The sequence below is a fragment of the Coregonus clupeaformis genome, chromosome 37 (genome assembly GCF_020615455.1).
Source record: "Coregonus clupeaformis isolate EN_2021a chromosome 37, ASM2061545v1, whole genome shotgun sequence".
Classification (NCBI taxonomy): Eukaryota; Metazoa; Chordata; class Actinopteri; order Salmoniformes; family Salmonidae; genus Coregonus; species Coregonus clupeaformis.
Genome location: NC_059228.1, coordinates 20687862 through 20701419, shown reverse-complemented (window position 1 = coordinate 20701419; position 13558 = coordinate 20687862). Strand labels below are relative to the sequence as shown.

At 42.2% G+C, this 13558-nt stretch overlaps 1 protein-coding gene across 10 annotated transcripts in view; it reads right to left on the bottom strand.

Annotated features, from left to right (window-relative positions):
* Nucleotides 1–13558, bottom strand: part of LOC121553368 (ankyrin-3) — a 114129-nt gene that overhangs the window by 27992 nt on the left and 72579 nt on the right. For 4 of the 10 annotated variants that reach the window (XM_045211581.1, XM_045211577.1, XM_041866421.2 and 1 more), the window contains exons 22-29: nt 13261–13356; nt 12262–12334; nt 11978–12034; nt 6673–6796; nt 4960–4971; nt 1811–1913; nt 741–791; nt 129–235 (exon numbers count right to left, since the gene is read on the bottom strand). In XM_045211581.1, the coding sequence (XP_045067516.1) occupies nt 129–235; nt 741–791; nt 1811–1913; nt 4960–4971; nt 6673–6796; nt 11978–12034; nt 12262–12334; nt 13261–13356 (623 nt within the window). Of the gene's footprint in view, nt 1–128; nt 236–740; nt 792–1810; nt 1914–4959; nt 4972–6672; nt 6797–7119; nt 7647–7702; nt 8391–11977; nt 12035–12261; nt 12335–13260; nt 13357–13558 lie in introns of those variants that run through there. The other 6 variants (XM_045211579.1, XM_045211582.1, XM_045211578.1 and 3 more) reach the window with 5 other exon arrangements.

Here is a 13558-nt window from a genome sequence, read left to right as displayed (position 1 = left end):
CTTTGTTGGGCTGATCAAATGGAGTATGTAGAGTAACGTTCTCCTGAGTCTGGATTAGCTGTAGTCTGGCATGGCTAGAGCCAGCTGTGGCTTGGTGTCAGACTGGCTGGCAGAGGCCTGGTTCTTACCCTGAGTGAATGGGGCTGGACACAGTGTTGTTGTGATCTATAGTGTCTGGGGTCCAGCTGTAGCGCCTCAGACACTCTGCATCGTAGTCCCGGGTTACAGCCAGGTGCTGTGGAAGAGCACATACAGGAGGAGGGTCAATGGTATACGACCTAACCTGATGGTGACACTCACTGATCTACAGACAGACAGAAGAGGTGATACCTGTTGTGACCGTCTACATTCCTAACACACAATAAGAGAATATGATCCCTTACCCCTACAGACAAGTGATCTAACAAGACTCATACAGTCTCACAGAAACATGTTTTTGTCATCTAAAACATTCAATATCGCTTCAATGGAACATGCTGAATATGATTAACCATTTTAACCACAAAAAGTTGCAAATGTCCAACTGAAACAATAATTTGTTTGTATAAAAATGAATCATGGGAATTTACAGTGACCAGAAGTCGCATGGGAAAATAAATAACTATTTACCTCACTGAAATGAGGACCAATGAATGGAATGAGAATTTCAGAGCCCAAACAAACAAACACGAATGGAGCCAGAGAGATGGTCATAGAGCGTGAGCAGAGCGAGGAAACTATCTACTGACATCATCATATACCTTATTGAGAGGGTCAACCAAGTAGGAAAGGTCTTTACAGACACTCTGAAGCTTTAGAGGGAAGAGAAGCAGATGAGAAACCACAAATAGGACTTGAAGAGCCTTGAGATTTTTCAAACAGTCCCTACCCACTGGGCACAGACATCAATTCAATGTCTATTCCACATTGGTTCAACGCAATTTCATTGAAATGACGTGGAAACAACTTTGATTCAACCAATGTGTGCCCAGTGGGCAGTCATTGGCTAACAACTCATACATTGAGAAGAGGTTGCAGTGGCTTTTACCACAAGATTTCGTCTTTAGCAAAGAGTGGCCTCTTAAGGTTTCATAAAGACAACCTTATTTCTGATAAGTAGATCTGATAGTGCCACAAACATCACAAAACACCAAGAATGAAACATGATCATCATATGAAACAGATAAACTACAGAGCGTTCTATGATGCCTCAAGCCGTGGAAAAAGCACAGGACACATCGCTTTAATCAGATTTTACAAACAAGTTGAGGAAACAAATGTTTTACTATTTGAGAAAACAAGATTTTACACGCATTCCAATACAAGTCTCCTCTTTGACCCAAAATATTTTCCTGGGAATTTGTTTGTCGAACATGATGTCAGTGAAGTTGCAAATATTATTTACAGTACATCAGGTTAAAGTTCCTGTTTTAGATCCTGCATAGTGATCCCCAAAACAGGACAAATCAGGACACTGCAGTGTGGTTTTCCCAAGGCAGCTGGAAACCTTCAGAGGCTACAGGGAAGTTTGAATCAGCTCTTACAGAAAATGTCCTACACGGCCTCAGCACTACAAGTGCCCAACATAAACTAAACCAACAAAAAAGCCCAAAATAAGCACTTGGAAATAAACTGTGACAACGATCCAGGGGGAGGCTAAATCCATCATTGACCCCATCTCAGAGTTCACATAAAAAATTTAACCGTTTCACGCAATACCCAGAAACAGAGCAAGGAGAAGCGAGGCGGAAGAGATACACATAGAGAAACCGAGAGAGTGATCACAGAAAAAGAGACAAGAAAGGGGTAAAGGAATGTTAGGAGGACGTACCGTGTCCTTGGTCGGGGCGAGGATCTCCTCTATCATCATGCTGTCTCGTGCGTAGGAGCTGCGGTTGAGGGTGTTGGACCTATCCGAACTGAAGGAGCGGAGGCTGGGGTGTTTAAATGTTACCACGCAACACAGCGGGTGACAATGAACAGCAGGCCCAAACCAAAAGAAAAGTAAAAAAAATCCATTACTACATGCAACCTCCAGGGAACTGAATTGCACTGTACAATGTACGGTATATAGTGCAGAGCAAGATTAGAGTCCCACAGCTGGGGATAGATAGATAGGTAGGAGTTATTCAGAGATGGAAATGAGAGTGAGGTCAGTCAGTTTTTAGAGAGAGAGAGAGAGAGAGAGAGAGAGAGAGAGAGAGAGAGAGAGAGAGAGAGAGAGAGAGAGAGAGAGAGAGAGAGAGAGAGAGAGAGAGAGAGAGAGAGAGAGAGAGAGAGAGAGAGAGAGAGAGAGAGAGAGAGAGAGAGAGAGAGAGAGAGAGAGAGAGAGAGAGAGAGAGAGAGAGAGAGAAAGGAGTTGTAGGTGTGTCTGTATCACGAACACGGATGTAAGAGGTCAAATAGAGACTGACTAGATGTTTCAGAGAGGACACTGGATGAAGAATCACATTTTATCTACTAACAAACAATAAGGTGGTAACTATACACTACATAGAGTATGGTACTAACTTTGAGGATTTCAATTGAATAATTAAACATCTGGATTCGTTATGGTTATTAAATAAAGATTTAGTTATAACGGTCCCTAAAAATGATCTCAAACTACTTTGAAGTTTGCTATTTGGTATTCAGTTAAAGTAATGTAGCTCATTCAATAAAAAATTAGTTTTAGGATGGGCAAAGTTCTGTGTCTTTAAATTCTCAGATCTTGGATCAGCAGGTTGGGCGGCAGACAGCCTAGCTGTTAGAGCGTTGGGCCAGTAACCGAAATGTCGCTAGTTCGAATCCCTGAGCCGACAAGGTGACAAATCTGTCGATGTGCCATTGAGCAAGGCACTTAACCCTAATTGTTCCAGGGTAGCTGTTGATAATGGCAGACCCTGGCCCGTGACCCCACTATCTCAGGGTGTCTCAGGGAGAGTGGGATATGAAGAATATGTTTTTTAAAATATAAAAATCACACATGCGTATTAAAACACACTTGCACGTGTGAAATAGGATGAATTTAAGCACCCACCAAATGGTTCTTATTTATCTGTGTTAGTTTGGGTGGTACAGGGATGATGGTCCTCTCCGTCTTACTGCATTCTGCAGTGCTGTGATGTTTTCCTGCTGTTGCTCCCATTCAGCTTTTTCTCAAACTCTTGTTTTAAAGGTCCAATGCAGCCATTTTTATCCAACTATCAAATCATTTCTGGTTAACAATTAAGTACCTTAATGTGATTGTTTTTAATTAAAATGGTCAAACAGTAACAAAAATATATTGTTAGCAAAGATACATTTCTCAAGCAAGAATTTCGATAGGAATGTCTGGGAATGGTCACCAGACAGGCCAAAACTCTGTCCGACCGAAACAGGCAGAAATTTCAGGTTGTCTTTTCAAACAGATCTTACACTAAAAGGGCATTATCATCATTTTCACAAGTTCACAGTATTATTCCAACCTCATAGTGTGGAAATATATATAAAACACAGGAAAACACGTTTTTGACTGCACTGGGCCTTTAAAACAATGTAGCCCTACACTGTTTGTGAGTATACACACATACTTGTAGAGATGTTCTTTCAGAATAAATGTGTATATAACCTAGTCACGAGTGTCGGGCTGCACTGTATTGTGTATGTGTGCCCATGCGTATGTGTATGAACTGTGTGTGTGTATGTGTAGTGAGAGGGAGAGAACAAATGCAGAGCTCAGCGTGTTTGAGTCAGCATGCTATTCAGCACAGAGAGAAGCCCTTTATTCAGCACTGCAGACTGAAGTTTCTAAGCAACTCCACTCGGCCTGAATGATCTGGCATCCCAAACCTGCTTTGCCTACTCTCGCTGTGTTGCTGTCTGCTCTTCACAGCTCTCCTTCCTCCCTCTTTATAACCTCTTTATCTCTTCCCTCCTCTCCCCCAAGCTTTCTCTCGCCAATTCAATTACATTTTGTTTTATTTGTGCAGAGTTGTATCACGATTACATTTTAACGTGTGCACTTAGCTGAAGTCTTCTCTCCTTTCCTTCACTCCCTCCCTACTCCCTCCTTCCGGCTTCTTTCTGTACCATTTCATGCCTCTCAGTGGCTTTGATCAATCTGCCTCTGCCCCTCACCCCTTCCCTCTTTGCTATTCTGAACACTACCATGCCTATTTCTCTCAATGCTTTCTGCTTTCTCTCACCAGCTCTCTTTCACTCTTACTCTCTCTCCACATAACCTACATTTTAAGATAAAGCAGTGTTATTTGATCTAGAAAGAAAGTTAATATTTGCTTATCTGTGTCAGTTTAAAGAGTTGGTTGTGCGGATGATTGCTCTGCCATCATTACTCTGTCATTCATCATATATATCCAAGGTAAAGTATTTGTGTGTGTGTGCGCGTGTGTGCGAGCGTCTGTCATTGGATGTCAGATAGGTCAATGCGGGATTTTTAGACAATAAGCCATTGAGGCCTTGACGTTTCCATCTCTGCATACCAGAATGGTTAATTTTATAGGTAATTTTTAAGGATTATATTATCTCCAATCCCTTTGTAAGCAATACCGCAGTACTGTTTGATTGATACTGATTGAAAATGGACTGAAACATATTGATCCCTGGAAGTTACATAAAGTGGCACCTTCAGATAAATGATAAAGGGGTGGGTGTCACCTTGAACCATACAAAAAATTGGGTTAATCAACTCTAAGCAAAGCACCTGCCATTATTAAGGCATAACACAAAACTGTCACATTTATTTTCTCATGTACTCTATTCATAACTTGTGTTAAATATTACTTGGTTTATTTGCAAATGATGAGGGGTTTATATTGACTGATGAGAAAATAAGGCGATGAAACATATTAGTGAGCTCAAAATAAGTTTCCCAAATGAAGTCACCAATAAACTCAGAGAAAGTATACCACAAAGACTGACTATGGTTCATGGAGTCACAATGCACAGAGGATGGGTCATGGGAGGGAAATATGTTTGGTGAAATGTGCTTTCTGCTCTTACCTGATCCTAGGGCTAGCGTGAGAAACAGAGAGTGCAAGAAATAAAAAAAGGAAAAGAACGTAGAAGAGAGTGGTGAAGAGCAAAGCATTTTGAAAACGTCCAAGCAGAGAGGTGGTTTATTTCCATGTGACATTGATGCTCTGCTTTTGCATGGGGTATGCTCCAAGCCTGGGCTCATAGTGTCTGTGTGTGTGTGTGTCTCTGTGTGTGTGTATCCGTGTCTCCGTGTCTGTGTGTGTGTCTGTGTCTGTGTCTGTGTCTGTGTCTGTGTCTGTGTCTGTGTCTGTGTCTGTCTGTGTCTGTGTGTGTGTGTGTGTGTGTGTGTGTGTGTGTGTGTGTGTGTGTGTGTGTGTGTGTGTGTGTGTGTGTGTGTGTGTGTGTGTGTGTGTAGACTAGAATGTGTGGCTCAGTCCGAGAGCAAACCATGCAAGGCCGATGTCATAAACAGAAAGGTTGGGGGAAAAGAAAGCAGCTGCTCGACACCATACATTAACCAATCAATACAATAATTCACTGAATTAAAAAAGCATAACATTTCCAGCACTGCAAAGAGTCATTACATTTTAGTCATTTAGCAGACGCTCTTATCCAGAGCGACTTACAGTTAGTGAGTGCATACATTTTTTTTCTGGTCCCCCGTGGGAAACGAACCCACAACCCTGGCGTTGCAAACGCCATGCTCTACCAACTGAGCTACACGGGTCATGTCAGCAATATCTTTTCACCACACATATTCAACCAATTTACTTTGCGATTCAAATAAGAGCATGATGTATCATAGCACAGTATACAGGATAGTACATGGTGACATAGTTTCTAGATGCAATACCTTATCAGAGAAAGTACTGGATTTAGACATCATCACTAGCTTTTACTGACTAAGCAGCCATCACTACATTTGTCACATGGCTTTGGGAATTGGTGACATGAACTTCCGAAAGCTTCTCTAGAGATTATAAACGTGACACAGCCTTATTCAAACACTTGGACTTGATTCATCAAACCAGGGAGAGCTGAAATGAGTTCACGCTTCATATATGATGTGATAAACATTATAAACATCTCACACCATCCATTATAGCCTAAAAGCTGATCTAACTCCTCTTTCTTGATGTGTAAAACAGTGGTTCTGTTTTTGGGCAGTTTTTTTTCCCATAGTGTGCTGCTTCCTGACACCGTTGTTGTTTTTAGTCAGTCGACCATCCCCATGCATTTGCCAGCTGTCAGGGGCACCACAATAGATGGCCAATGATGTGCTGTGGGTTCGACAATACTCATCTAATGTGATGACGTATTTTCAACCAAGCTTGCCAGTTTTCCACTGGGCACTCAATTCTTAGCCTACAGCTGCTTATCCTCTCTTTGAATACTGTAGTGGGCAAAAACGTATACATATCTGACCAAAGGCAATATGTATACATGTAGGTATCAGTGCCATTGATCAATAGTCATTTTATGGCCCGTAAAATACTCAAACTGCTGAATCATGAAGTTATGCTGAACCAATGACATCTTTATTACATCTTCATAACATATGTTTCTATGAAGGACACTTAGATCACCACAACTTCTTACAATTTCACTGCTCCCATACAGTATCATCAACATATCAGCACATCTTAAACCTGTGTGTATAGGATAAACAAACGCACTGGCAATGCCAAACATGACATCACGGTCAAGAGCATATCATGTCATAATATGGTCACATACCTTGCTGAGCGGACTCCTATGCTGAACCCCATGTAGCCCTCCTGCGGGAGAGAGTCGTCCCCCAGCTCCTTGAGGTCCTGGGGCCTTAGATATTTGTCAGTGTCACCGGTCATTGCATCCTCACCTGGTGGAAAAGTCCCCCATCATTACTTCAAAGGCAATCAGGGCAAGAAGAGAGTTGCAGTACTCCTAGAAAAACCTTACCACCACCTCATTATAACAGGCCTTGGCTAATTTATCAGTGTCACTCTGATAACTAGTGGACCAGTGTACTAGGCCCTATGCTCAGTTGGTAGGCTACTCATCGGGCTATAGTGAAGCTAAATAGCAGCATCAACACTCATAGGTCTAGGCTACTTGAAATGAATGACATGGTAATAAATCCGTTACAATCTATTCATAGGCTAATGGAGTCCACTAGCTTGGAGATAGACAAAAGCTACTTGCAGCATAGCTCTCCTGTCCAGTAAAACCAAACGCAGTTTGTATTGACACTCAAGCCAAAAAGCGCAGAGTGTAATTAAACGCTGGCAGAACTCAAATCAGCAAGAGCGCCTTGATTATCAAGGCGGGAAAAAAAAATCAGCAATCCTTGCAGCGACAATGTATCCCGTTTCCCCCTTATTCCGACCCCAGCCTGCAACTCTTCACTCTTCCACCGCAGCCCCTCCCCCGGCAGTCCTAGTACATCAGATAATGCCGCACTCTTGCTCAGATGGGCTACAATGTCGCTACAGCTCTTTGCTACATTGCAACACGCTCCCTTTCACACAGTGACCGTAGAACGTCAAAGGTGAGTAATGTTTTTCAAAGCCAATGCAGTACTGAAGGCTATACGTCATAGCAAGCAAGCGATTCTCTTCTCCCTCTCCCAGCTCGCTCTCCCTCACTCACACACGGCTCTCTCCCGCCTCAGCTACCCTGTAGCCTACAATCATTCGACTACGTACGAAATGGCTTTATGCACCAATTCCCAGTATCACCTCCATTCGACAGCACTTCTCCATTAAATATAGCCTTTATGACTTACATAGAAAAACAGCCATGTCCGTCACCACTCTTATTATATTCCCGTGTTTGTCTTTATATTCCAATTATCTGCAGAACAGTTAACTTCCACCAATAAATCCAGAGAGAGACGAGAGAGGCAGAAAAAAATCCCATCCAGTCATGTAGTTGCGGCTGAAAGAACCCGAAATTGAACTGTCTCGTTTGTCTGTCGTTCCAGCCAGGGACTGTCCGAAAGCCTGCTGTAACTGCTGCAGTTGTTGCTAGTGCAGGGGCAGTCTGCACCTCTACCGCCGCCGTTCCGTCTCCTGCTGCAAACAAAGTTCAAACTATGAGGAGTTTTCCGGGTAGAGCACATCCCTGAGTAAAAGTGGAAGCCATTTAAATTCGCGACAAAAGGTTGCTTTTCTAGTCGGCTCAGCTAAAGCTCATCTCATTGGATTTGAAGAGAAAGTCCACCAGTCCGGAAAGCATCTCCGTCAATGCAGGCTGAATGGCACCGAAAACACAGTGGCAGAGGGATAGAGAGGTCGCGTTTGAATAATGTTTGTGGTTCGTCTGTTGCGCGGTAATCTGATAGTCTAATCCAGAATGTAAACAAATACTTATTTTAGGTCACAGGATAAACAGTTTGGGGAGATTGAAGGGAAAAGAGTCACTGAAGGACAACCCACTAGGTTTTTTCCTGAGGAGGGGGGGTGGACAGTGGAAATCTGGCTGCATTCCAAATGGGTGGACCAAACTGCCCCCCAAAACTGATCATTGGTGCATCTTTTTGTCTCTCAAAGAAAGTAGCCTACATATATCTCACTAAGCCATTACTCCTCTAAATCAACATATTTATGTAGTTTGGGTGTTAGGGAGGATTAGGCTAAAATCATTACTAGTGATCTCTTTTAGACAGGGTGATCTAAGGAATGCGTAGTGGGATCAGCATGCCACTGCACTCTTGACTACAGCAGGACAGGAGTGACCTGTCATGGCCAATTGGATTTCCCTCCATAAGGAGACAGAGATGCACGCACTGTGGACAGATTACTGGTGTAATGCATGGTCTGATGTAACGCAATTTTTCAGTAAGACTGTCAAATGACACATTCCCAGAGGAGTGGTTTTCAGCATACATTTTACAGTGGCTTGCGAAAGTATTCACCCCCCTTGGCATTTTTCCCATTTTGTTGCCTTACAACCTGGAACTAAAATGGATTTTGGGGGGGTTTGTATCATTTGATTTACACAACATGCCTACCACTTTGAAGATGCACATTTTTTTTTGTGTGCGAAACAAACAAGAAATAAGACAAAAAAACGGAAAAGTTGGGCATGCATAACTATTCACCCCCCCCCCATTTTTGCCCATTCTTCAAGGAAAAACTGCTCCAGCTCCTTCAAGTTGGATGGGTTCCGCTGGTGTACAGCAATCTTTACGTCATACCACAGATTCTCAATTGGATTGAGGTCTGGGCTTTGACTAGGCCATTCCAAGACATTTAAACCACTCAAGTGTTGCTTTAGCAGTATGCTTAGGGTCATTGTCCTGCTGGAAGGTGAACCTCCGTCCCAGTCTCAAATCTCTGGAAGACTGAAACAGGTTTCCCTCAAGAATTTCCCTGTATTTAGAGCCATCCATCATTCCTTCAATTCTGACCAGTTTCCCAATCCCTGCCGATGAAAAACATCCCCACAGCATAATGCTGCCACCACCATGCTTCACTGTGTGGATGGTGTTCTCGGGGTGATGAGAAGTGTTGGGTTTGCGCCAGACATAGCGTTTTCCTTGATGGCCAAATAGCTCAATTTTAGTCTCGTCTGACCAGAGTACCTTCTTCCATATGTTTGGGGAGTCTCCCACATGCCTTTTGGCGAACACCAAACGTGTTTGCTTATTTTTTTCTTTAAGCAATGGCTTTTTTCTGGCCACTTTTCCGTAAAGCCCAGCTCTGTGGAGTGTACGGCTTAAAGTGGTCCTATGGACAGATACTCCAATCTCCGCTGTGGAGCTTTGCAGCTCCTTCAGGGTTTTCTTTGGTCTCTTTGTTGCCTCTCTGATTAATGTTTGTGAGTTTTGGTGGGCGGCCCTTGTTGTGGTGCCATATTCTTTCCATTTTTTAATAATGGATTTAATGGTGCTCCGTGGGATGTTCAAAGTTTCTGATATTTTTTTATAACCCAACCCTGATCTGTACTTCTCCACAACTTTGTCCCTGACCTGTTTGGAGAGCTCCTTGGTCTTCATGGTGCCGCTTGCTTGGTGGTGCCCCTTGCTTAGTGGTGTTGCAGACTCTGGGGCCTTTCAGAACAGGTGTATATATACTGAGATCATGTGTCAGATCATGTGACACTTAGATTGTACACAGGTGGACTTTATTTAACTAATTATGTGACTTTTGAAGGTAATTGGTTGCACCAGATCTTATTTAGGGGCTTCATAGCAAAGGGGGTGAATACATATGTACGCACCACTTTTCCGTTATTTATTTTCTAGAATTTTTTGAAACAAGTTAGTTTTTTCATTTCACTTCACCAATTTGGACTATTTTGTGTATGTCCATTACAATGAAATCCAAATAAAAATCAATTTAAATTACAGGTTGTAATGCAACAAAATAGGAAAAACGCCAAGGGGGATGAATACTTTTGCAAGACACTTCTTAATCATTTAGCAGACGCTCTTATCCAGAGCCATTTACAGTATTGAGTGCATACATTTTTGTGTTCTTAAGTACTGGTCCTCCATGGGAATCGAACCCACAACCCTGGCATTGCAAGCTCCATGCTCTACCAACTGAGCCACATGGCACCATACCTGCCTTGGTCAATCTTACACCTAAGGCCATTTTGCAATGTAGTAAACTGTGAGGATAACCTCAACAGCTGACATAAGGTAAACTATTTGTTACCAATTTGATTATAGCATTACAGTATTGTATGAGAGGCCATTACAATGTTTCAAAGCATTGAACACTGAGAGCAGTAAACATTGCAGTGTGTGTTTATATATATATTTTTATTTATATTTTTTTGTATTTTTTTGTTGTCATTTAGCAGATGCTCTTATCCAGAGCGACTTACAGTTAGTGAGTGCATACATTTTCATACTGACCCCCGAGGGAAATGAACCCACAACCCTGGCGGTGCAAGCGCCATGCTCTACCAACTGAGCTCCACGGGGCTACTCTGATCAGTCGCCAGGTGAGTGTGTCGAACTTGTTGAGTCCAGCAGTATCATCTGACACAGAAACTCCACACCTCTCTCATGGACAAATGTATCCATTTTACAGTAGTGTCCGTTAATTGCTTCCAAAACACTGGGTGACAACTGAAATGCACTGCAAATCTAAGCAAGACTAAATATCTTATATTGTCTTATTAAGGTAAAATATATTGAAAAATAGATACATTTCTTGTATTATGCCTTTTTTAGGATGAAAAATGCAATATTAACTGCAAATGACATTAGATAATTTAGCTTGGTAAGATTTATTTTTCATCACTCAATATAAGCTATTTAGGCTTGCTTAGATTACACTTTTCCCCAGTGCATTTCAGTTGTCACCCAGTGTTTTGGAAGCAATTAATGACATTAAGTTTTCCTAACAACTACTGATACATTGGTATTCATCCACCCAGCATAAGAGTGCAACTTGAGATCGGTAACCTGTAGCAACACTTGTCCCACACACTTTACTAGTTACAAGTATTGTAACTCTGTAGTGACAAGTAATGTATAGTAACTTATTACTGTATTTTTACCCAAGATATTGAAATACCATGTAACTACCATGCATGGTATTTTGGCAACAAAGTTAAATAATAATAATAATAATAAAAATGTAAAAAGAAGGCCTGTCCCTCAAAGCACAAATTGCTCTAGGGCTCAAAAACTTTGCTACATGCAGTGTAACCAGAATGACTGTGGATAAGTCACACCAAACATACAGTATCTTATCGCAAGCAAAAGAAAAGTCCAAAAGCTCAAACACAAACGTAATTTGTGTCTGGGGCTTACTTTCTCTGCTGATTTACATTTGGTGACATCAACTACTGATACGTAGATCAAACAAGATACTAAGAGAAAGCTGCATTTCAGTGTAGGAAGCAGAGAGAAAGAGGTGTGTTCTGGCTAGTGTGTTCCAGATTGGCAGGAAAACTCCTAGCAACAGCAGACAGGCAGTGTATCAGGAATGATGGCGAGATGGTTAGCTTTCCAACAGGTGAGGCGCAGGTGAAGGAATGGGGTTACATGAAAAGAGTGAAACAAAAACAAAACTACTGCGTAGAAAAATGTGGCAAATACCTTCGTCAACATCTGAAATACAGTCCTCATTGAGAATTTCCGGCAAATTAGCCTTAGCTGTGTGATTTGAATACATACAGTAAATTGGATATTAATAAGGCATCACATGGCACACTTTCGCTAATATGAGATGCAGCCACGCATACTATATGAATCACATGCCTTGAAACCACAAAACACAGGTCAACCCCAACCGGTCAACTCACTGCCAGCTTATGGGGTAATGCACGGCTTAGGTTATAAGGGAAGTTTTGATACAGTCATATCATCACTTATACTCATACCTTCATCGTCGGACATGTCCAGAAACTCGTTCATGGTCTCGGGTATGTTCATTTTGTGTTTTTCTGTCGCAGTCTGTTGATAAAAGAGAAAAGAGTCCGACATGAATAATGCAGATGAAGGCTGCTGTACCCAGTGGCCTCTGATTGGCCCCGGGTGTCACTATTATTAAATCCCTCCTGACACGTCGACAGATCTATTTGAGGAGCAACAGGAGATTCAACCTGGGCTTTTCACACAGTTAAGCATGTGAGACAGCATTCCTGGAATCACATGCAGTTACTCTTGTATACTGTTTCAGGGCCAAGTACTAATTTGAGATACGCATACAGTATCTCATCCAGTGATGTCAAGGTTTGAGTTGTACACAATGTGCACACCTCATGTTAGGATTCGGCCCCATGTCATCAGAGGAATAAACAAATGTTTATTAATTTACTATGTACTTTTAGATCACCACACACAGATAAACACACAAGGTTAGTGAACTCCAAGCACATGGTCAGATGACTGTAACAAATACTGTACATAGAGACAGACCACTAGTCTGGATTGGCATGTTTTTTCATCCACTAGGAATGCAAATTGACCATTTGCTTTGTATCACAATAACACACACAGAGAGATCAGTACGCTATGTATTGCAAGCTGTCTCAAGTGTGGTAACCGGCCTAGTGTTTGGGTGTGTGAATCTGTGAGCAACACCTGCAACCTGTACAGCAATGGAACACAACTCAAGTCTTCCACCGCTGCTGTGTCGGTTGAGATAAAGGCCTGTGTTCATGCCAGGTGAGTGGACTCTCCATTTCATGATTTACAGTCAAATTGAGCGCCAGAAGCAATATTCACTGGACAAAGACAAGCTGTAACACTGTGGCTAGGCCCCACTGGTCCACATAAAATCAGATAGAGGATCAGGCAAACAGAGAGACAAACAAACCTACAGAAACCTAAATATACAGACAGACAGACAGAGAGACATGCATGGCATGGCGTCTTACCACAGAGGTCAGATTCTCATCAGTCACCGGCCTGAGAGTGTCGACCACTGAGATGTAACCAAGGCGACAGGCGATGGACAAGGCTGTGCTCCCGTTCTGTGAAGAGGGGGAGAAGAAATGGAGCTGTAAATGATAGGAGGTTGTAATATGTGTTTGTTTTTACTTTGTTAGTGTGGCCACATTAGTGCTGTGTGTGTGGGTGTGTATTTCTGTGCTTTGTGAATGTACAATGATACTGTATTTGTGTGTGTGTGTGTTTGTTTCTGTGTAGAAGTCTGTTTTTAGTGTGTGTGTCTGT